Source organism: Plectropomus leopardus, chromosome 21, assembly GCF_008729295.1.
Source record: "Plectropomus leopardus isolate mb chromosome 21, YSFRI_Pleo_2.0, whole genome shotgun sequence".
Classification (NCBI taxonomy): Eukaryota; Metazoa; Chordata; class Actinopteri; order Perciformes; family Serranidae; genus Plectropomus; species Plectropomus leopardus.
Genome location: NC_056483.1, coordinates 16451191 through 16474008, shown reverse-complemented (window position 1 = coordinate 16474008; position 22818 = coordinate 16451191). Strand labels below are relative to the sequence as shown.

Below are 22818 nucleotides of genomic sequence, written 5' to 3'. Positions count from 1 at the left end.
TCTGGGGAAGTTTAAAAGCGTTGCGCCATCATATCAAAGTTGTTTGTAAGTTCGCTAGCATTAGCTTACTGCTCAAAGAGTAGAAAATACAACGACAGTTTTTACATTTAGACATTAAATAGTACTTTGTGAAATTCGATGGCGCTTAATACAAGTTAATCCAGAGATTCCCGTGTTTTCGTGAGTTTTAGTGATGGCACTGAAACATTTTCGGACGTTGACACCGATTTTAGCGGACACCTGTTACAGTAAAACATTTAGACTGTCGATAAAAGCCAGTTTGTTGCCTGTAAAATGCTACAGCACAGCAACAGGAGGTGAAGACACAGGAACAGGTATGTCTGGAAACGTGTATTAACTTAATATTGGCTGTAGGAGGCGGCAGAGGCTGCCATTATGTCAGTAACATTAAATAGCATAGACTGTGGGTACACTGCAGGCACCTGAAGCACACACACTTTAAATTAATGCGCTGAACGACACGTTCTCAAACCGGGATAACATCAATGACTGAAGAATACTAAAACGTCCAAAGTTGTGCGATTAAACATTTAAAATCTTAACTTTTCAGCTCCTTCACAATCTAAACGCTTATTTTCACTCAGAGGATTTTTTAAGCATTTACACAGCATACATGTTTAAGGGCCATTGCCATCACTAATGCTTTTCGCCTGTGGCTTCTTCATATGTCAGTGTTTACAAAATAACATTTATGATAAATGTTATCTTGCAAATATTGTTGTATTAATGATATGGCATGAAATCCTTGTTGTTTTTTATATGTTGGTAAATATTAACTTTTTTTGTATAATGCTCACTTCGTAAAATGTTATTGATACACTTTGAAAAATAAAAAAAAAAAAAAAGAAAAATGATGTTGAAGTTATGTGTATTATCACAGCTGTGAATACTGATGTAATTTCAATGAGTGAACCTGAAGGAGCCACAGGCGAAATGCATTGCTCGCTCTGAATAAAGTCCACAAAATGACCTAACAGAACACACAAATGACAACAAATAAATACAAAACAACAAAAAAGGAGGCAAAACAAACACAAAGACTGTGTTTCTTGATCCTAGACAGGAGAGGTAGTGGGTCCTTTTGCATATCTGTGCCCAGGGGCCGATTCTCTCATTATCCACCCATAACACCTCAATTAGGATTATTGAAGAAATCTACTTGCCCTGATGAAATCCTTGGGCATATATTAAACTGTTAAATAGCCATGAGAAGTTAAAGACTTTTTAAATGACAACCCTCTTGAGTCCTAAAATAGTGAAAAAAAAGTGAGGAGCAACAAAATCAGTGGGACACCTATTTTTTTTATAAACCCAAACTGTACTCACTAATGAAAATAGCTCCTGACTTGAGCTATTCTTGACTGTTAAAAATTGGCAGTGTAACTATACATTGATCTGGGTCTGTCCATTGACCTTATGATTCCATATTATTGATGCAAAATAAAAACATCAATACGGGTTGTCATATTTAAGATTTTAAATGGCCTTGTCATGTCTGTTTCACCATTTCTGTCCAAGCACACATCCCTCCTAAAGATTCAACAGTGTTAGCGGCCTAGCGCCAGGCAGACGGTAGTGAGCAGCTAAAAACAGACAGTGAGGATATTAACTGGTATCGTCTCATATCGATCTAACGCCCCTGAATTGAATCAAAGCGAAATCATGTCTTGGCAGACTTTGTGATATCAGCAAATATCGGATGGCTGTCAAAGGAATTTATATTATGCAGTGAAGAAACTTGTGATTTACACTTGTATAAAAAATGTGTTGTTATTGCATAAAACTGACATGAAACTCCTCTCAAAAATAATTATACCACTAAAATATGATCCTAATGTTTAATTGCCCTGCTGACTCACTGTGTGTTGCTCAGTCTCAGAGCTTAAGTCCTAAAGTGTGACCGTGAAATGAAGTGAAAAACAACACTTCACACAGGTGGTAAAAACGTGGTTCCACTCCCTTGCGCACACTGTACTGTGTGATAATTTGTTTGAGGTGAAGCAGAGTAGAAAGGGCTGCCTGAGACAAATTGCCTTTTTTTCTTCTTCCTCGCTTCACTGCGTTTTGTTTAGTAGTCCCCTCTCCTTAGAATAGCCTGTGTGAGCAGGGTTAATGCGCTCAGTAGCTTTGTTTTCCTTGCTGTTTCTTTCTTGGATGCAGTTGCCCCTGGCTGCGGTTGACAGCTGGATTCCCCAGGATGACCCTGAACAATGTCAGGTCAACTGCCTGCTGCAACCTCAAGCCACAATCACTGGCACGCTCACACACACTTATCAACACAGAGACAGAGCGAGAGCCAAGGCCCTCACCTCAACCCGGACCATCTCTTTCATTGTGTCACTGTCTGTCACTCTTTCTGTTATCAAGTCTGTCCACATAAAAACAATTTACATTCCATCTCCGTCCCTCCTGCTGCGGAGGTTAAACTTCACATCTCTGGCTCGGCCTCTTTCTAAGTGTTGTGGTCCATATTGGTTTCTGTCTGTGCATCTTTATCATTCTCTGTCATTAGCTGCGGGACAGACTGTGGTCACAGAGCGCAGGGGGTCCGTGGTCACCGTGGCGATAAACCGTCCTGAGGTGCGTAATGCGGTGAACCAGGAGACGGCGAGGCGTCTGCTTAAAGAGTTGGAGGCCTTCGACAGTGACCCAGACTTGAACGTGGCTGTCCTGCATGGGAAAGGTAAGAGAACTGTAAGAGACTGAATGGATGGGTGAAAATGTGCACTTAGGCAGATTAAGATTTTGTCTGTAGTTAGAGACAAACTAGCCACCCTCAACAACATAAAAAAAGTCCCCACACTGTAGCTCCCTTATGTGCAATTTGTCGACACATCAGTAAGTGATTTAGAGCTATGACACGTCCACAAGTGACAATCACGTTGTGTTACAGGAGAAATAGATAAATTAAAATATAAATAATCACACACACAAATATCACAAATACATGTTTGAACTGTTTTAAACTGTACATGTAGAGAAAAACACACATTCAAAAAACATTATACACCAGAGGCCGTCATACCTCTCATATGGCTAGATCTATGTAGAAACGTCTCTATGTTAATATATAAGAAAATAGGATGTCCCTGATCACGTCTTCTAAGGACATTAACGATATCCCCCACTTTGCCACTAGCCGCCCTCAGCATCAGTCAGTTTCCTCTAGTTTCTTTTTTCTTATCCTCTTTCTGATCTATGCTTCTTTTTTTTTAACATTTCAGCTTTATAACTGGTCACGGACATTTTGGGAGTATCATGAAATTCTGAGAGCATTACACCTGAAAGAAATAGTTGAGAAAGCTATATGAGAAGAAGGTTGATATCATTTTTCTGTCTGTATGCTAAGTTTGAAACTGCTGCCAGCAGCCGGTTAGCTTAGCTTACCCCAAAGACTGATAACAGCGAGAAGTAGTTATTCTGGCTCTGTGCAGGTATCAAAATCCACCAACAGAACCTACAAACCTCACTCACTATTATATCTTGTTGGTTTAATCTGTACAAAAACTGAAGTATAACACATGTTGCCGTTTACTAGCTATTATGTGCAGGATTATTTCTTGGTCAGTAGCAATAACTTACTGGAGTCTCCACTGGTTGCTTGACAACATTGCAATGATTATTGTACAGAAATGAGTAGTATTGATATTTTCGTCTGACTTTGCAAGAATGTGAAGACGTTGATTAACCGAAATGTCAAACTAATCCCAAAGAGAGGATGAGGGAATTTTAGGCATTGTCCTTGCAAGATACAGAATTTAGTTTTTTTTTTTTTTGTCCAAATGCATATTTAAACCTCTTAACTAATAAGTTAAAGTTGCAGCATGTGACATTCAGAGCATTATTATAGCAGCAACCAACTATATACTATGTAAAGATATATTGGAGTAATGGTGTCTGGAGCAGAGAATGAAGTTACGCTCCCCTGCGTGTGTTGTGTCCTGAGCTTCTCTGTTTTTTGTTGTGGTAGCTGGTTCAGCCGTGTGAACATGTTATTGCATGTGAGTCCCTGTGTGCGTGTCTCACTGGCAGTTATCGCTGATAACGCCGTCCCAACCAACAGTGGCGTGATGGCATTGTCGCAGAAATGTAATGCCCACCCTCTGTTTTACCTTCAGATTAATGCTAAAAACTCTGTCAGCGCTGTTGTGGTTGTTAGCATTGTTTATGGAATTAGCACAATTAGCTTCTAGCCACCTGCCCTTCATTATTAATTTGTTTAAGCTGAAAAATATTTGCAAACCACAGAGGAAAAACATTGTAGGTTGTGCAGGTGCTCTGATGCAGTAATAGGTAGTCGTGAAGCTGAACGTGCTTTCATCCTTCCTCAGCTCTTCTCTCTCACGTCTCTTCACAGCTCCCAACCTCCCTTCTCTACATCACATTATTGCTCTGCATCTTTTTTTCCAGCTTTTGCTCCTCGGAGTCTTTAGATCTTGCCAGAACGCCGAGGCGACAGACCAGTGCGCGTACAGAACAAACACACACACCTGTGAGGTGGCCTGCACTGTGTCAGCCGCCCAAAGCCAGAATCATGCCACAGCTCCTAATACTTCTAAAAATAATCATCGCACACACTGAATGAACTCCTTCCCGCAGTGGAAATAATGTCTTCAACCTGGATCAACCTGTCTGCTGTATGAAGTGCACTGTGGCCTCAAGAGACACAAGAGTATACTTTGTGTGGTACTTGAGAGGTTGGAGCCTCTCCAGATGACGGCTGTGGAGTGCTACTAGTCTCAGCTGTGAATAGAAAACAGTGTGTGTTAGAGAGTAATTAGCTCGTGTTAAATGGGTAAGCAACGAGCAGCACCGTAGGTCGTTCCAGCAGAAGTAGCTCTTCTGTGATTCCCACAATGTCTATAATGTGCTTTTAATTGTCTCACCACACATTCCTGTCAGCATGTTGTCCTGTATTGCTGCTCCGCTATAACAGGAAGACTGACCCTCAGTGATGATTAGCAGCCTGTCTGTGCTATGAGATGACAAGCAGGGAGGTTCGAGTTCGGCTGTAGTGTTTCTGACAGCATAAGGAATCCATTTTGTTCAAATTAGCTCCAACAATGATCACTCTCTCAGCTCTCATTTTTCAGTGTCGACGTGTTTTTTTTAAAGTCGTGAAATTAAGAGTAATTGCTTTCTGCAGGTTTTGAATATGCTGGCGCATAGTTGGAGTGTTTGGGATTCAGATTTCTGCAGGCGTTTGTGGTCAGGTACAATCTAGATGTCAACCTGGCTGTGTCCCTACAGCTGTGCACATGCTCAGCTCAACTGAGGTGAAGACGATTGTCTGTAAAGCCTCACTAGTCCTATTAAAAACACAACGATAACTATAACCAAGAGCACACAAGTAGTTTTATTTGTCCAAGATTTGAGAAATCAACAGTTGATGTTCCCAGTTTATCACAAAGGCACTGTATGAGGTTGAGGTCATGTCTCTTTGCTGTTTTCTTCCAGTGGTGGAACAAAATTAAGTATATTTACTTAAAGAGTACAAATTTGAGGAACTTGTATGTTTTTTGAGTATTTTCTTTCTATGGTACTTTCTACTTCTGCTGCAATTGAGAGGGAGATGTTATACTTTTTGACTTCATAACATTTATTTCACAGCTTAGTTATTAACTGTGCACATTAAGATGTTTGCTCCCTAAATGTATGAAGAGCTTATAGAATTCACTGTTTTCTTAAAAATTAAAGCACCCAACGGTAAGCACAGCTGAAATTATATATATATATATATATATATATATATATATATATATGATATTATATATATATATATATACATATATAATAGATGAATTAATTAGTTGATTGACAGAAAATTTGTTGACAGCAATTTTGACAAGACTTTATGTTTCATGCTTAAACATTTCATGGTTGCAGCTTCAAAAATGTGAAAAGTTGCTGTTGCAATTTTGAGTATTCTAATAATTTAATTTTAACAACCTTGAATCGCCACTGATTTGACAAAACATTTTGACAGCATTTTTCACTATACTTAGAATTTTTTTACAAACTAAAAATCAGTCAGTGGAGAAAATAATCACTGTAATAATCATCAGTGAGAATGATTCATAGGTGCAGCACAATACAAAATAGTTAAAAATCAACTCTACCTCAACCAACAGTAAAATCCTGCTTTCACATTTTAATACATGAGTCATTGGCATGAATCCCCCTAAAACAATGAAGAAACAATGTCTATTTGTGACTCTTAATCAGGGTTTCCAAATGTCATTTTTGACCAGGTTAACCTAAGACTATATATATATATATATATATATATATATATATATATATATACATATATATGTCTATTATATGTACATATATATTTGTCTTTAAATGTACACATATATAAAAAGTTATTTAGTGGCTTGAAGTAGTAACTTTTTTTAACTGACTGAAACATACATACATTTGTATGGTGATGTTTTTTAATGCTTTTTAAATACTACCCTGTCAATTGTCCTGCCACACCTCAGATTCATCCTGTGATCCCCTGAGGACGGACATCGCTGTCCACACATACTTTTGGTCATACCATATGGCACAGAAGACATGGTCCCTGTGAAAACTGTGAACAGTATAAAGAAAATGTGTTTTCATTACTTTGGTCATAAGCACCCTTTAAAAGTCAAACTCTGAACCCATGAGGCTTGAGTTTAGTCTCCCAGTCATTGCTCATTTGCAACATTTATCATATAACTGCAGTGCATATTTTTATTAAATAAATAGAATATCTCTCTGTCCATTTGGCCCCTCAGAGGAGGTTTGTCATGGACTTTGAGTCTAAATAATGCTTTTACGATCCTCTGTGAATGGGCCAGCTCTTGAGAGCTTCTGCTCTTTTTCCTACCAGGACAAAGGGGTTTAGGGAGCTCTGTCACATCGCTGCTCCCATAAACAGCATGACGCACTGTTTTTCTATAATTGCCCTGCACTGACCCACAGCTGTAATCAAAGCTCCCAGTTGATGGGTGTTGCTGGCACATGTGTTGGTTATAATCATTTTCATTACTGTTACATTACGGAGAGAGGAGGATTTTATGAGTCCCTGCCTCAGCCTGTGACATAGTGTTTGTAGGCCTCTCGGGCAATGTTGTAATTACCACATGAATCCAACGGAAGGGGCTGTGGTTGGAGTATGTTAGTCCTCCATTAATGAGCATATTGTGTATGTGCATATGTGTGTGTGAGCACTTGCATGATTTGTGACTATGTATTGGATTTGGGCTCTTAAAGGGAAGAGGAGCATTCGTGTGCCAGCCAGCCCAAAGCAAGCTGCGATCCAAATTGCAGCCCTCGGACTCCAGCTCAACTTGTTGTTTTTTTCATCCTCATCATTTTCCCTTCCTCTCTGACTTTCCAGCTGCCATACTTTGTAATTTTGTGGTCTCCTCCAGGAGGGAATTTCTGCGTGGTTATGATCTGAAAGAGCTGGCCAATCACACAGCCTCCCTCAAATTGGAGCAAGATGTCACCAAGGGTCCCGGTCCGATGGTGAGCCCTGTTTGCGTGTGCTTGTGAGGGTTATATCTATATTCCCTTATGATGTTAATGAAGGGCTAAAGGCCTCCACAAAAAATCAAAAATAAAACCAGAAAATGATTGTGAATATTTTTAAGGCTTTAGGAAGACAGGTGGTGGTGAAGGTTTGGGTGTGTGTGTTGTACTTGTGCAAAAAAAGTCCTTTCTCACACTAATTTAACTTGACAAAGACAGGTTATAGCATAATAGATGAACTGTAAACTACAAAAAACTACAGCCTCCATAAAGTCTGTTTGGATTGCATGTTAAGTCTTTTGGGATTGAGTGGACCTCCTGTGCAGAAAATTATAGCACTACATCTCTTACAGTATACAAAGTGCATCATTTGTTCAGCAACAGCTGGAACTTGGATCATTTGTTACTCTTTTCTAGAACATTTTTTGGTAGATAATCCATGGAAACAGAGAGGTAAAAAAGCACGAGATGGGTAGTAAAAGTAAACATTTATATACAGAAGTGCCTTCTTTATACCATACAATTGATGTATTTTATAGGATGAATATAGAATGTGCTCATCTTCTGTGTTGATTTTACCATGCTGAAGTCCCATAGCTTTGCATTTATACAGTGTGTATATGTTTTGATGCACTAATCCAGTTCTTTTCTCCAGGGTCCATCCCGTTTGGAGCTGTCAAAGCCGCTGGTAGCAGCAGTCAGTGGCTTTGCTGTGGCTGGAGGGCTGGAGCTGGCTCTGCTGGCAGATCTGAGGGTGGTGGAGGAGAGCGCCGTCATGGGGGTGTTCTGTCGCAGGTTTGGTACGTCTGACATCGCATGCTACTTTTCAGTTACTACTGTACCATGCTGTGCTTTTCCTCAGTCAGTGCTGGTAGGAAAGTACCTCTGCATCAGGGATACTCAACTTGCTTTGCTGTGGTTCCACTTTTGCAAAACATCAGGATGCCAGGGGCCAGTTGCAGCAGCCCCGTACATGTTTTTGGGATTTTAGGACATTGCTTGAGACTTGCAACAACTTAATGTTCATCTTTTACGCCTGCAATTCTCTCAGTAGTTGTAGTAATACTGTAGTAATAGCAACAATGCTACCTCTCAGCACTACTACTTGTGTTTATAGTAATAGTACCTCGACTACTCCGACCACAACTACCATCACTACCTAATCTCAGCTACTGCTGATGTCGTAGCTTCCACTTGACTCATTATCTGTTAATATTTATATTACTGCGACTAGCTTTTGCTACTTTGACTGCTTCTTTTTGATGTTTTTCTATTTATAATACTAGTGATACTAATGTGCATACTGTTTCCCTTTTAACTGCTGCTGTTAATATTGCTAGTACAATCTTATCACTACTGGCAGTATTAATAGGAATAGTTCTGCTGCCACCACCACCTCTCTTCCACCTTACTCTGTTTTGCTGCTCGACCTGCCTTTGTGTATCTGCTCATCTAATTATAGCTGTCCATGAAAACATCGTTGTGCTTTTCTCTGCATCCACACATACATCATTTGTCTCCTAATGCCAGGAAGTCCACGCTGTTTCTATTTTTCAACTATGTTACTCTGTCCTGTGTTATCACCCCAGCCTCCTCTTGTTTGTGTGCAAGTCATAGTGCGATAACACAAGTGACCGTGACCTTTTGGCATCACGGCCTGAGTCTGCTGGGCAGTCTTGATAAGTAGGAGAGGAAGCAGCCCTCTGCCAGTTTTCCACTGCGGGGCCAAACAGGGCTTACATATTATTTATGTCACACAATTTCCTCATAAACAACATTTTCCTTTTTTGGCGTCTTGTAGCTTATTGGCATAGTTTGCTCGCTGACTCGGCTATAGTTTTTAAAAGAACAACTAGTACTTTGGGTCTTCTGCTGTAAACACTTTAAGTCAATTCTGATCCCAGCAAGTCATGGCTGGCTTTAATATGTAAAAGTGGCTCATGTTGGACCGTTGCTGTAGCATCTCTCATGATGTAGCTGTCATTGCTCGAGCCATGCTGCTAGAGGGTTTAAAATACAACCATGGTGTTTATAAATACAACTGATGTACTATAATTTACTGGCAGTACTAGATTTAGAGTGTAAACATGCAGGGCTTATCATCCCAGGCCTGTAATTTACAGGAGAGCATCCTGGCAGTGCCCTTGTCTTTCTGTCTGTCTGACTGTCCGTCCTCCCAGACTGTCTGATGGCAAGTCTTCAGCGCCAGGCCACACTCCAGTCTCTGTGCACATCACATTATAAGAGCTCTTTTACCATAACTTGAGGAAAAACATTCTCAAAGTAAAGAATAGAAAAATAGATAATAATAAGTACGGAAACTGGGGTACCGTATGGGCACCAATATCAAAAACATTCAAACTATAACCTGGTCTTTTCCTCAAATCTAAATTTTTCACATCTGATTGCTTCTGTCCTCTGCCTGTCGCAGATTTGTGTAGTTAGAGTCTCTGTGTAAGAAACCAAAAGTTAAAACATTCAGTTAAAGGTGGAGTATGCAATTCTAATCCACCACAGGCTCTGTATATGGTAACCAAAGTCGCTTAAGCCACACAATACTAAAATGATGTTATAGTCCCTGTTGAATAATATTCCCTTCTGTTAAAGTGCCTCCCTCGATGGTTAGAGTCGGGGATAAGGTTTAGTTCAGGTTCTGTTAGGGGGAAACATTTCGACAGGGGAACAATCTTTGGCACAACACAGCATCTCCCTCTTCCATGTCCTCGCCCATGAGGAACAAAGCTGTACAGCAACAGAAATCAATTCTAAATAACATTGTAAATATTACTGAAGCTTCTGGATGAGCACTGATGGTATATTTGTTTTCACATCCAATCAAGTTTATTTATATAGCACATTTAAAAATGCAGTTGACCAAAGTGCTGTAGAAATGAAAAGAGATGGCACACATATAGATAACATTTAAATAGGCACAACAGCAACATAATGGTACTTGAAATTACAAAGCAATATTATATGTACACAAATAAAAAACAAAATAATACCAGTAAGATCAGTTACATACATAAAAAGATTCTGAAATATATCAAACCACTGTGAGCAACCCAAGGCCTTTGAAAATGTACGTTTTAGGATTAGTCTGGAAATTAATTTCTTGAAATTCATGAAGATTTCTTACCAAGATGCCTATTGCTGATTTTCCTGAGTTTTTTTTTTTTTTTTAAAGAAATTGTGCCATTTGCTTAGGGTTCACAGTTTAAAATGAATGAATGCGTCTGAAAGCAGCACAACAAAAGTGACGTTGCTCCAGGTTTCAAAGAGTTAAGTAACATTAGCTGTATGTCAGAATCAATAACAGGAGAAGAAGTAAAACACTGTCATTGACGATGGAAGTGAAGATTAGGGGGAGAGGCACAAGAATTGTAACAGCTGATTATCGGTGCATCTCTGGACACAAACTGACAAACTTCTTTCAACAGATTCAAGAATCTCGATCTGAGCTCTGCGTGTCCCATTAGGGATGAAATTAATCTAGTGCCTGCACTCAAACCTCTTCCCTCAGCTCAAAACTATGTTTGGGAGGCAGAAATTAGCATCGCTGCGGTCTCAACACATTAAGTTGCACATTTCCTCCCAGTAATTAATTCTCTGCCTCTTGATTGCCACATATCTTCAGGCTTGTTTGTCAACACATTTGAGATGTTTCCCCCAGCTTAGTTGAAACCACTGTGGTTTTTTCAGATGTGCATTTAGCACACTGATTATTACTTTGGCTGCTGGACCCAAACTCTGTGGAGCTGTATGCTGCACAACCAGCATCTTCACCTTTTCAAGCCTGTAGTTAGTGTAGTTTAAATCCTGAGGTGGGTGAGGGAACATTAACGAGACTAAATGGGGCTGCATTCCACAATGAGACATTTCTCATAAGGGCCTAAGTTTAGAAAAAACAGACTTTACAGTGGAAAAGAGTATACATTCAAACTTTATTTTCCCAACATTAAACAATTGAAAACCAAGCTTCCCTCCCCATTTACATCAAATGTGGTGCTGCTCTGTGGGACGCACAGTTTATTTAAAGATCCTGTGTTTCTTACAGATTATTTCCTTTTAATGGTTGAATTCTGTAACCGTTTTGGGGTCGGGCACAGATGGCAGCAGCCGGAGGGAATCCCTGGTGGCTTTGGAGTCAAAAAACCCTCAGAGGCTTGCTGCAGCGCTCTGATGTGGGCCAATGGCAACCATAAGGATTTGACAGCTTTCTGGCACGTGATTGGCTGCCGAACCTGTGGCTTCCTGTCTGGGGCCCCTCTGCCTCGCCAAGGAGGAAATGAGAAGGAGGAGATGGTTGCGTCACAGGAGTCTGGTATTAGTGTCTACTGCTGTTGGATTTTGATAGACCTGAATGAAAAACCACCGTGCTTACCTAATTCCCTGATGTTATTTTGGTTCCTTAACCCAGAGGAACATTACAAAGCAAAAAAAAAGCCAAAAAAAAAGTTGGCAACGGAAGAGGAAACTTAAAATAGTTCAGTAATACTTCATTCAAGGATTTTTCTTTAATGGTGAGGCTAAATCAGGCAAGCGTGGAAGTTGTCCAGGACTGTTAGGATAGTACTCCTCTGATTTCCCTGTTTGAAGTAGAAACCGATAAATGGAGACCCCTCACACACACACACACACACACATACTGATCAGTCATGTCAGTGTCTCCTCCCACTCTCCTCTTCACAGTTTTAAGTCCTGTCTCATACCTGGACGAAGCCGAGAAGTAGAGTGCCAAAAAAAGAAGAAGCCACATGTTGAATCGAAGTCAAACCTCCATCCAAAGCTGACATAACATCGGCCAATTCAAACACCCGCTCGGTGAGTTTGAAACTGAGTGACATAGTCCAGTGATTACATCACCTCGCTTTAAAATCGGCAGGCCCTCTTGAAACTTCAGGTTTCTTTTCCATGAAGAGTGAATGGACGGAGCAGTTGTGTGCAGAAACGGGATCAGTCAACATTTTGAAGAAATACTTCACTCACAAAATGAATTGTGTATCAGTTACTCACCTCGTGTTACGTTGACTTTGTGAAGAAAACTTTCTTGCATGCCTCCAAGGTGAACAAAGAATCCAAAAAGCTGACAAAATTCATGATGAATTAAAGTAATCAGATATCGAGTGTAACAAAAGCAAAACTTTATCAAAACATCTGTTTCCAAACTTAAAACAAGTCTCATTTATTCAGCTGTGTGTCCAATACTCAGCAAATACCCATTTTCACTAAAAAACTTACTTTTTAAACACTTCTGCATAAACGGTTTTATACATGGATGAGTAGCGTGCCTGGGCAAGTGCGTGCGTTTGAACTCCGCTCAATGGGATATATGAGCAGAGTTCAAACGCACGTTTTTAACCAGGTGTGCTTCTGTTATACGGATGTGTTTTAAATAATACGTTTTTAGCCAAAATACATGTGTTTGAAAAGTAGTGAGCGTATGACGATACAACATGAGCTGTATGAGAGTATGCCAACTGATTTTTTTTATATAATTTTGCTGTTATTTGAAGTAGACTCAATTCATCAAGAACTTTCTCAAATTTTGGATTCTTCATACACCATGGAGACATACAGTTTTTTCTTTTTGTCCAGATCATTTTGTGGGTGAATTATTCCTTAAAGTAGAATAATTGATGGCAAATATTATTTTCGGCAGTTCAAATCAGCTTTACTGTCATTCTAAAGTCAAATGGAGTCTCGAATGATTGAGGGACTTTTTGGCAGGTTTTATAATGTTTAAACCTTCAGGTGATTTTGTGTTTTCCCATTAGGTGCTACATGTCCTCCGCAGTTTCACAGTGTAAGGCCCCGTTTGCAGCTTTGGTGGTCTCGTATAATGGTGCTCTGCAAACTAAAGAATATGCAGCCCTGGTATTAACTCAGTGGGCTAAATACATGAAATCAAGTTAACTGTGTGGCACTCATGTTTGACCCAGCCCAGTGCAGCTATTTTCCTTCATTCCTCGGGAGTAATTCAAAGTGAGCTGCTGCTCTTTTCCCTTTGTCCATTTTAGTCTGGAGTTGTCCGGAAATCGTTAATCCACATCAAACTTAATCGCATTACCCTCATGGGAGGCCATTGTGGTGGGTTTTACTTTGATGTGGTGAGGATGCCAGCAGCAAACCACCACACCTCAGTGTGTCGTGTTTCACACTCTGTTCTCAGGTTTGTAGTAGACGTAGATGTTGGATGTGATGTACCATCGAGTGTGGTCTCCTCCCGTTGGACTTGGTACCACATCACATAGAAAAATGTTAATTTTTCTGTTTTGGCTTCCCAAGTCCGCGAGGAGTTCAGAGGTCAGCTACAGAGCAGCAGTCTTTTCTTTAGTAGGGATTGAGTGTCTTTATCTGACTTCTCAGCTGGTTGATTATGTAAGTAATAGCTGACAAGGGGGCTTGAACCCAGAATTGTTTCATTGTTTTCTCTCCAAAATAATTTTTATAATGTAATAGATACCTGTAAGACAATGGTGGTTACCTACAATAATGTACCAAAGGATGTGCAGATGCAGAAACACCTGATCTGCAGCATTTCTTGTTTTAACTGAAGCTATAGAACACATAGATTAACTCTTTTTAAATGTTTTTTTTATGTTAGCATAGTTAAAGGACCACTTTATGTTATGTCTTTTTCTGTCTTATTAGAAAAAAATATAGTTCAGTGTGCATTAACTGTCCTTTCAGTGCAAGTTTTGAATTAAGAACTTTGTATCCATGGTCTGAAATTTATACCGGCCAAGCGCCAAATGCGGGTAGATTTTCTGTTTGGCAAGGAAATCTCAGAAGGCTGTCTGCCACACTATAGAGGGTAAATGTTAAAATAGTCACTTAGTAAAAAAACTATGCTTGGAGTCTCTATCGTGTTTTGGTTGGACTCACAGTAGCGCAGCTTTGTCCTCTGCAGTCTGAGACGAGTTTTGCAGAGCAATAGAGACTCAATCTTGCATTCAGATGCGCCGTGTAAACTCTGAAATCTATGTTGCCTTGTACGGCAAAGCATGTGGGCGCCAACTATGGTTCATTCAAGCACACCTTGTAATCTATACTTGAATGGCCATTAAGGTTATTTAAAACAGGAAAGCATTTTAATAATTGGATGCTTAAATCTGAACAATATCCCATTTATCTCTACCAAGAAAGATTTTAAATATTCCATTTAAAAAACAAATCAGGTTGTTATCAGCAGCCCTATCATATTCTTATTTAAAGGTCTACTTAACGGATACTGTTATTTTGGCTTGTAGAAAATACAGTATGTTTGGCCAGTGGATTTTTTTTATCTAACAGTCCTCTTGGCCTGTGAGTCAAACAGTTAAACTGGACTCTGTATCATTACTGAGTAAGTATAAAAATATTATTGAAAAATATTTTTTTGGTAAGTGAATGCTGTTGAGAATCCTTGAAAAAGAAAATACCCAAGAAGCCTTAGTTTCCAACTGAAAATGTTTGTGATGACTCATATAGGATTCGGGAGGAACACATTATTTAGCAAGTAGATAAAATGCAGAAAGATAAAATACAAAGTTCCTTCATTCTTCTAGATTCCTGCATTTCAGTCAGATAAGCTGTGATGACCTGTTGATGCAGGAAGAGAACCACCTCCCATATCTAGTTATTAAACAATAGACTTTGCTGACTCATGTTCAACCTTGCTAATAACAAGCCTCAGTCTTGATAATGGGCTTATCTGCTTTATACAAGAAGGCAGAGGGCTCCTTTCCAAAATGTTTGGCTCATTACTGAAGAACGATGACAAATCCACACTTTTGTTTTGCGGACACTTAACTGATTATCTTGTATCAGGATCACTGCCAAACATTTGCCTCCATGAAACTTGGAATAGAGGATCAGAAGCCACCGCTCTCCGCCTCAGCCAAACATGCCTTTTGAGTTAAAGCTACTTCAATGAGGTGCTCCCAAGCTCTCAGCTCCCATTCATATGGGACAAAGCGCAGGTCTGTATAAAGTCCCACAAAACAGGACACATCAGAGACAGGACTATCAGACAGGGAGAGGAGGGTGAGGGCTGGAGGTGCTGGAGACAAGTGCTGTGGATAAGAAGGGAGATCCTTCCGCTTGCTGATAGCGATGGTGCCAACAGCAGCACCAAAGACAGACAGGCTGGAGGTCAGCTTGGCTCCTTATCTGTCCCTCTAAGAGTCAGGCTCTGTCTTCCTCTGCCTGTCACTGTTTCCTAGCCAGCCTCCTGTCTCTCTCTGTCATTCCTTTTTCTGTCTTTTGCTGTAATCAGAGTGATCGTGCTGGACACAACATAGAGGAGCTCTGTGCGATAATCGACCCTCTGTTGATGAGGACTAGAGCAATGATTGTGTCTGAAGTTATCAGTGGGTACATGGAAAAAACTGTAGAGTAGCTGAACAAGAGGGGGGGGCTAAGTTATGAGAAATAGTTTTAAATACATAACTAAAGAAATATGTAGATGGATACATAGTTGATGTTATCAGCTTAAAGTAATGGCCAAATTGTCAAAAGAATAAGAATAAGATAATCAATAAATGATTTAAATTATTCCATTATGAGGCTCGATGATAACAAGGCCTGCAGTATGGATACTATTTCTGCAGAACACTTAAAGAATGCCAGTAATAGGATCTGTCCCCTGCTCGCATTGTGTTTTACTGGTTTCGTTATTCATGGTGTCCTTCCAGATTCTATCATTTCTGTGCTGCTAGTTCCTGTAATTAAGGACAAGGCTGGTAAATTATATGATATGGATAATTACAGACCTATTGCCCTTGCCAGTATTCCCTCTAAGGTGCTGGAAAGAATCCTGATGGAGAGGTTGGAAATACTTCTTGTAACTGCTGATAATCAGTTTGGCTTTAAGAGAAAACTTGGCACTGATATGTGTATTTATGCTCTTAAGGAGATTATTGCTAATTACAGGACTCGCAATTCTACTGTATTTTTGTGTTTTATTGACGCATCCAAGGCCTTCGATTGGATTAACGATGAAAAATTATTCATGAAATTGCTTGATAAAGGTGTCCCAAAATACATAATTGGAGTAATTGTTTTCTGGTGTGCTCCTCAGAAATTAGGGGTTAAATGGGGGAATGTGGTGTCGGCTCCATTCTCTGTGAGCAGTGGTGTTTGCCAAGGTGGAATTTTGTCCTCTATATTGTTTAATGTGTATCTGGATGAAAGAAATGGATCTATTTTAAACAGAATTCTGACAGTATTGGATAAACAGTGGAAATATCTAAAGGACTGACTTTGCAAGTGTCGGTGGGTCTTCCTGTATCCAGACATTTTTTTAAAATCCTTATTTGACTACTTGCCCTATCTGAAAAAAGCACCTGATTTTTTACAATCACCTACACCGTGTCCCTTGTAGCCCAAAATCTTGACTGTACAGTGCCTTAGTGTTCATCATGGTTGTCTCCAACTATTTCTTCATAGTATAAATGCACTTACTGTATGCACTCAGAATAGCATATATAAGCACAGAATATGGGATTTGAGACAGCAAGATATTGATGGTTAAAATGGTATTTAAATGTAATAGATAAATGAGTTGAGTTCATCTGACTGGACTGTGGGTGTACATCAAACAATAAAGGTTGTGAACCACCGGACTACAGTCTGGTGTGTGTGTGTGTGTGTGTGTGTGTGTGTGTGTGTGTGTGTGTGTGTGTGTGTGTGCGCGCAGAAATACTTGGATAGGAATGCTATTGTGAGTGTGTGTGTGTTGCATGTGGTGCAAGACAAAGCTCCACGGAGCAAAACCTTGCCTCAAACACTCTCAGTTGTTGTCTCAGTCAATATTAAAAAGACCTTGAACCTCACACACACCTGCGCTGCAAGAATCTGTGCTATTCTTATAATTGAATTGCAGCAAAAGGAATCCAGCTGTCATTTTTGTTGCTTTTCATCAGCTCCGAGTGCTCAGCTGTATACTCTGTAATTTACATTTCAGTAGGATACACTCCTGTAATGGGGAATGACTGAAAAATTGAGTGAAATCTAGTATTTGCAGACAGTGTAATACCCCCCCTCCGTCCCCAGGCTGATCACAGTCTTTTGTCTGTCAGAGCGCCATATGTGCTGACGGTCTGAACCCAAACCAGGCCTCTTGGATTGGTCGCACGTGTATTAACAGTGGTATTCCATGTATTCCAATTTAATTTATTTGAACGACATGGAGAAAGAGAGTGGCTTGCAGAGCATGAATAGAATCACAGTATTTCCACGACTCCCTAAAGAATGAGAGAGAGAGGGGGGGAGAAAAAAAACTGAAAGCTAGCATGATGATTTGGGGTTATGAAAACATGTCCGACACATGTGCTCTCAATAAGGGGCGGTCAAATAGAATCAGCGACTTGGAGGAATTAGGGAGTCGGGATTGTGGCGTGGAACTTGGGAGCGCTCAACGGTAGAAAGTATGCCAATTCCAGCTGGTGCTCTTTAGAAATTAGGACAGATGCCAGATGCTTACTGTACCTTGCAGTGTACTCTCTCTCCCTCCTATCCCTCTTTCTCTCTGGTAGACCCAGTAATAATGCAAATGTGTCCAGTGAGAGTGGAGTTTTCACGTACTGACTGAAAGAAAGCAGAGTTACAGTGAAGGAGTGAAACTGTTTCAAAACTTTGCTCCCCTGACAGCTGTAACCCAGATTAATGCCAGCAGTATATTATGTATTTCTAAGTGTTTCTTTGGCTGTTTTCACACAGTTTAAGTCACCTGAACCCCATATACTGGCACAGTGGCCTACATTCCCTTTCACCTTTTCACAGTTAGGTAATCCAAATTTTTATCCGCCCACCTCCACATTCTGGATATACTTTTCACAGGCACAGGAATTTCCAAATGTGTTCCAGTGCAGTACAGGGCTATAATCAACCCATCAATTTATTTTCTGATTTATCAGTTAGATATGTCAGAACATCAAGAACGTTTTCCATCAAAATGTTGCAGAGTCCCAGATGACGTCTATTTGTCAAAAGCTCAAATGTATTTCGTGTGATTAGTTAACTAGTCGATTAAATGTTGCTACCCTCGCTAGTCAGCACCACAAATGCCAGTCAGTTAAACTTATTTTTACAATGATTATTATTATTGCACAGTATTGTTTTAACTCAATGAAAATGCCATTGTAATAATAAGGTACAAAGATTTACTTTCCTAAAGAATAATTAAGAATTATTATTTTGTGAGTTGTTTTCATGTTTTGTCAGGTGATAATAATGCACAGTGCAAAATATGATTAGTTACTGAAAAATGTGATTAACAAGGATAAATGGCTCTCAAACACAGTATCTTTTGGACTATGTTTAACTTTACAGATTAAATTTTGCTCAGTTTTGACTGTTTTCTGTTTTCTAGACTATTCAACTAGTCTAGGTTTATATTATGTTTAAAAGTCTGGAAAATTAGTCGTTAGGAACATCATGAGTAAAAGACTAATACTGCATCTAATAACAGATAAATCAGTGGGCTTTCAGTATAAATGCATTGGCCTGAGATGTAGCATAAAACAGTGTGATTGTGCCTTTTATATGAAGATATATTTGATACTGAACATCTCATCTTCTTTCAGGAGTTCCCCTGATCGATGGAGGCACAGTGCGGCTCCCACGTCTCATCGGTCTGTCAAGAGCTCTTGACCTGATTCTGACTGGGCGACCAATCGGAGCACAGGAGGCTCTCGCCTACGGCTTGGCTAACAGAGTTGTGCCTGATGGCCAAGGTATTGGAGTTCCTGTAGATTCTGTTTATCAGTGCTCTGTCAAGGTATCAATCCTCAACACCAATAACAACCAAAATGTGTCACTGAGTATCAAAAAGTGTCAAATATTGAAAGTTGGTATTGAATGTTTGGTCAGATTCTTAGAAATCTAACTAGATCTTTCATCTGATTTAAGTTTATTATTATATATTTGAAAATGACATTGTCATCTGTCCAAAATTTAACTGTCATTGCCATATCCAGATTTTTTTTTTTTTACTTGCAACATAATAACATGTTGACAAGTGGGAGGTAAAAACAAAAGCACTTCAGGAAACTGCTAATTTAGCCCAAGTCCAGCATACACGGCAGGACAAGTATATTTATATACTACATTTCAGCACCAAGGCAATTCATAGTGCTGCACATGAAACATCAAAATCACTGAGAAAAACCCATTTTAAAGGACATTTAAATACATTTAAAAAGGGATTAAAGAGAAAGTGAATAGAAAATACAAACAAGATTAATAGTGTAAGAAATGAGTAAGTATCGTATTTCATAAAAGGCAGCAGCAAACTAAAAAGTCTTGCAGTTTGTTCCAGATATATGGCGCACAAAAACTGAACTCTGTTTCTCCATGTTTAGTTTTGACTCTGGGGACACAAGGCAGACCTGTCCCAGACGACCTGAGAGTTCAGGATGTTTTATAATGTTACAGAAGATCAGTAGTTTGACCCTAAACCATTCAGTGCTTTATAAACCAGAAGTATTCGATATCAATTATTTGACGGACAGGAAGCCAGTGTAAAAACCTCAGAAGTGGAGTGATGTGATTCACTTTCTACACCACTGCAGTAGTCGAGTCTACTGAAGATAAATGAATGGACAAGTTTATCCAAATCATGCCGAGTCCTTTTATCCTTAATATTTTCTAAGATGATAGTAGGCTGACTTTGTCATTTTCTTAATGTGGCTGTTAAAAATTCTGGTCCGTATCCATGACAACACTGAGAGTTCCTGCTTGGTCCGTTGTTTTTAACATAGTCAATTAAAGCTGAATGCTGACTATAATCGTTCCTCCTTAGCTTCAGTAACAATAACTTCAGTTTTGTCTGTTTAATTGAAGAAAATGATGGCACATCCAGACATGCTTTTTGTTCAGTGCACTTACTCAGTTCTTGTGTTGGACCATCATCCCCTGTTGATATGTAAATGTGTGTGTCGTCTGCATAATTATAGTAAAATACAGTATTTTGCTGTTTTTCCACAATCTGAGCCTGTGGAAGCATGCAGATATAAAACAAGGATGCTGATGGGGTGTTCACACTGCATTGTAGTTGGTATTTCATGATATTTGATAGCAAATGGTGGAGATGTAAAGACCAGATATGGGGGAGGCTGGAAGTCCTCTGTCTGTGTGGGGGAAGTAGAAATCATTATTCACTGTGAAGTCCAGTCGTGTCGACACCACAGAGAAACAGGCCCGTGACCCATTTTCATTCAGGAAACACAGTTTTTAAGAAACTGTTCTGTAGGTGAGATCAGACAAAAATCAGACATAATGTAAATTTGTTCCAGTGAATCTGTTTTCTTTATTTGGCTCCGACATTAAGCTGAAGCCATAACTCACCATTAGCACTACCCTCTCCTCGCTCGTTCAAGCAGCAGCCTGAGGATTAAGTTATGCACGCATTTCAATACGGCATTTCCTGTATTACATTAATACATGAACGCTCCCGTATCCTTAAATCCCAAAAAAAGCCCTTCCATGTGCGAACCCCCCCCCCCAACTCTCCTTAGACGTTAAAAGAAGATTAGCTTAATTCTTTTAGGAAGTTCTTCTTCCCACACTCAAGTCTCAGCCTAATTGGCCTTTCTGAGGGATGATCACTTAGTGCGGATTTAACATCAGACGAAAACAACGAAGTAGCAGCTTACCAACATATATACACACACAGGGCATCAAAGCGTGGCACCATGAGGCGTCGTTTTTTCCATAGGAGCGATCTGGATGTGGTCCTGTGCTTTCATGTGGGCGAGGATGCAGAGAGGCATGGGTAGACACACAGCAGCGGCATGGAAGGGCTGGTGGTTTTGTTTTTTAGTTTAAGAGAAAGGGTTAATAACACGGATGTATTTTACTATGTTATGAATGGCGGCATTTCTTAGCGTATGCATGAAGTATGTGTTCATCTGTGTCACTGTGCTCGGCTGACTTCATGTCACAACCACAGCTTTACAGGCAGCCCTGCAGTTAGCAGAGCAGATCAGCTCCTTCCCTCAGCAGTGTCTGCGGGCCGACCGCTCCTCAGCCATGTACAGCTGCTACGACGCTCCCTCCTTCTCACAGGTACACGATATGTAGGAATTTCATACCATATCTATGATACCAACATGTAAGCTACAGTAGATAAAATGTGATATCAAATTACAGGTCACTTCTTTCCCTCATGTGCTGACATATATTATTGTCATAATTCCGTGGGCTTTTTTTGTGATATATCGTATTGGTCACCCAAACTGTTTTTCTGTCCAGTTTATATTTTTGAAAGGTGGCTCAGTTACTAAAAAGTTCTTGCACACCGTAGTCTTATAGACAGGTGTGTCTGATTTTAAAAACCTGAGTGTCAAAGAACCAAAAAATTATGCATTATGAACGTTCACACAAATTACTATTTCTTGCTTTTTCTTATATTTCAAACAATGACCATCAAACAGTTTATGAAATTCATCCTCTCAAGTTGTCACCAGGTTGAGTTCATTAAGTGAAAAAAAAACAAACATATGATATACAAAAAAGTAGTTTTTAATTGGTGTGATCTGTCTCTGTCTCTGTCTGTCCAGGCAATGCAGTATGAGATCGACCACGCAATTCCTGTCATCAGATCAGAAGCTGTCGCTGGGGCAACCAGGTTCACTACTGGAGCAGGGAGAGGAGGAAAATTCACCTAGGATTTAGTTTGCAGAGGCCTTGTGAACTATCATTGTTCAGGTGATCTAACACGTCTCGTTGCATCCCTGTTGGAGGTCCTCTGCCTTCAGACCACAAAATGTCTCAGATAATGTTGGTTATTTTGTGTTGACGTAATGCCAAATTATTCCCTATCCAACCATATTAGCTTATTAGATAAGCATCAATCCCTACATTTCAGAAGCAGGTAACAGTGACTGATAGTTTAAAAAAAAGTTTTAAAAAAAATAAAAAAATATTGTAAAATGCAATAACTGCGTTGACTTTTGTGAATAATACAACTGCAAAGTCTTTGTTCTGCAATAACAAAGGGCTGAGAATGTTGACTTCACTCTCCCTGATGAATTTTAAGGTTTAATTATTATTATTTAAATTTGTTTTTGGGTGAATATCATCTAAAATGCCAGAAAGATAAGATAAAAGGTAACGTTAGTCTATGGAAATGGTTTTATCATTTTTGTGACAAGTCGTGTCAATTTTGATTATAAAGCCCACTATCACAAATCACCATTTGCCTCAGAGGGCTTCACAGCATACAACATCTCTCTGTCCTTGGATGCTCATAGCTGATAAGGAAAAATTCCCCCCAAAAAACCCTTAAACGGGGGAAAAATA

General features: G+C 39.6%; 1 protein-coding gene across 1 annotated transcript; it reads left to right on the top strand.

Annotated features, from left to right (window-relative positions):
• Positions 1-122: 122 nt before the first annotated feature.
• zgc:101569 (uncharacterized protein LOC449822 homolog) lies at positions 123-22454 on the top strand. Its single transcript, XM_042510255.1, is given in 8 exon segments — positions 123-335; positions 2534-2704; positions 7431-7442; positions 7445-7527; positions 8186-8330; positions 19101-19250; positions 21467-21582; positions 22077-22454. Coding segments are annotated over 8 exon segments (927 nt in total). The 5' UTR covers positions 123-193; the 3' UTR covers positions 22185-22454.
• The last annotated feature ends 364 nt before the right edge of the window (positions 22455-22818 follow it).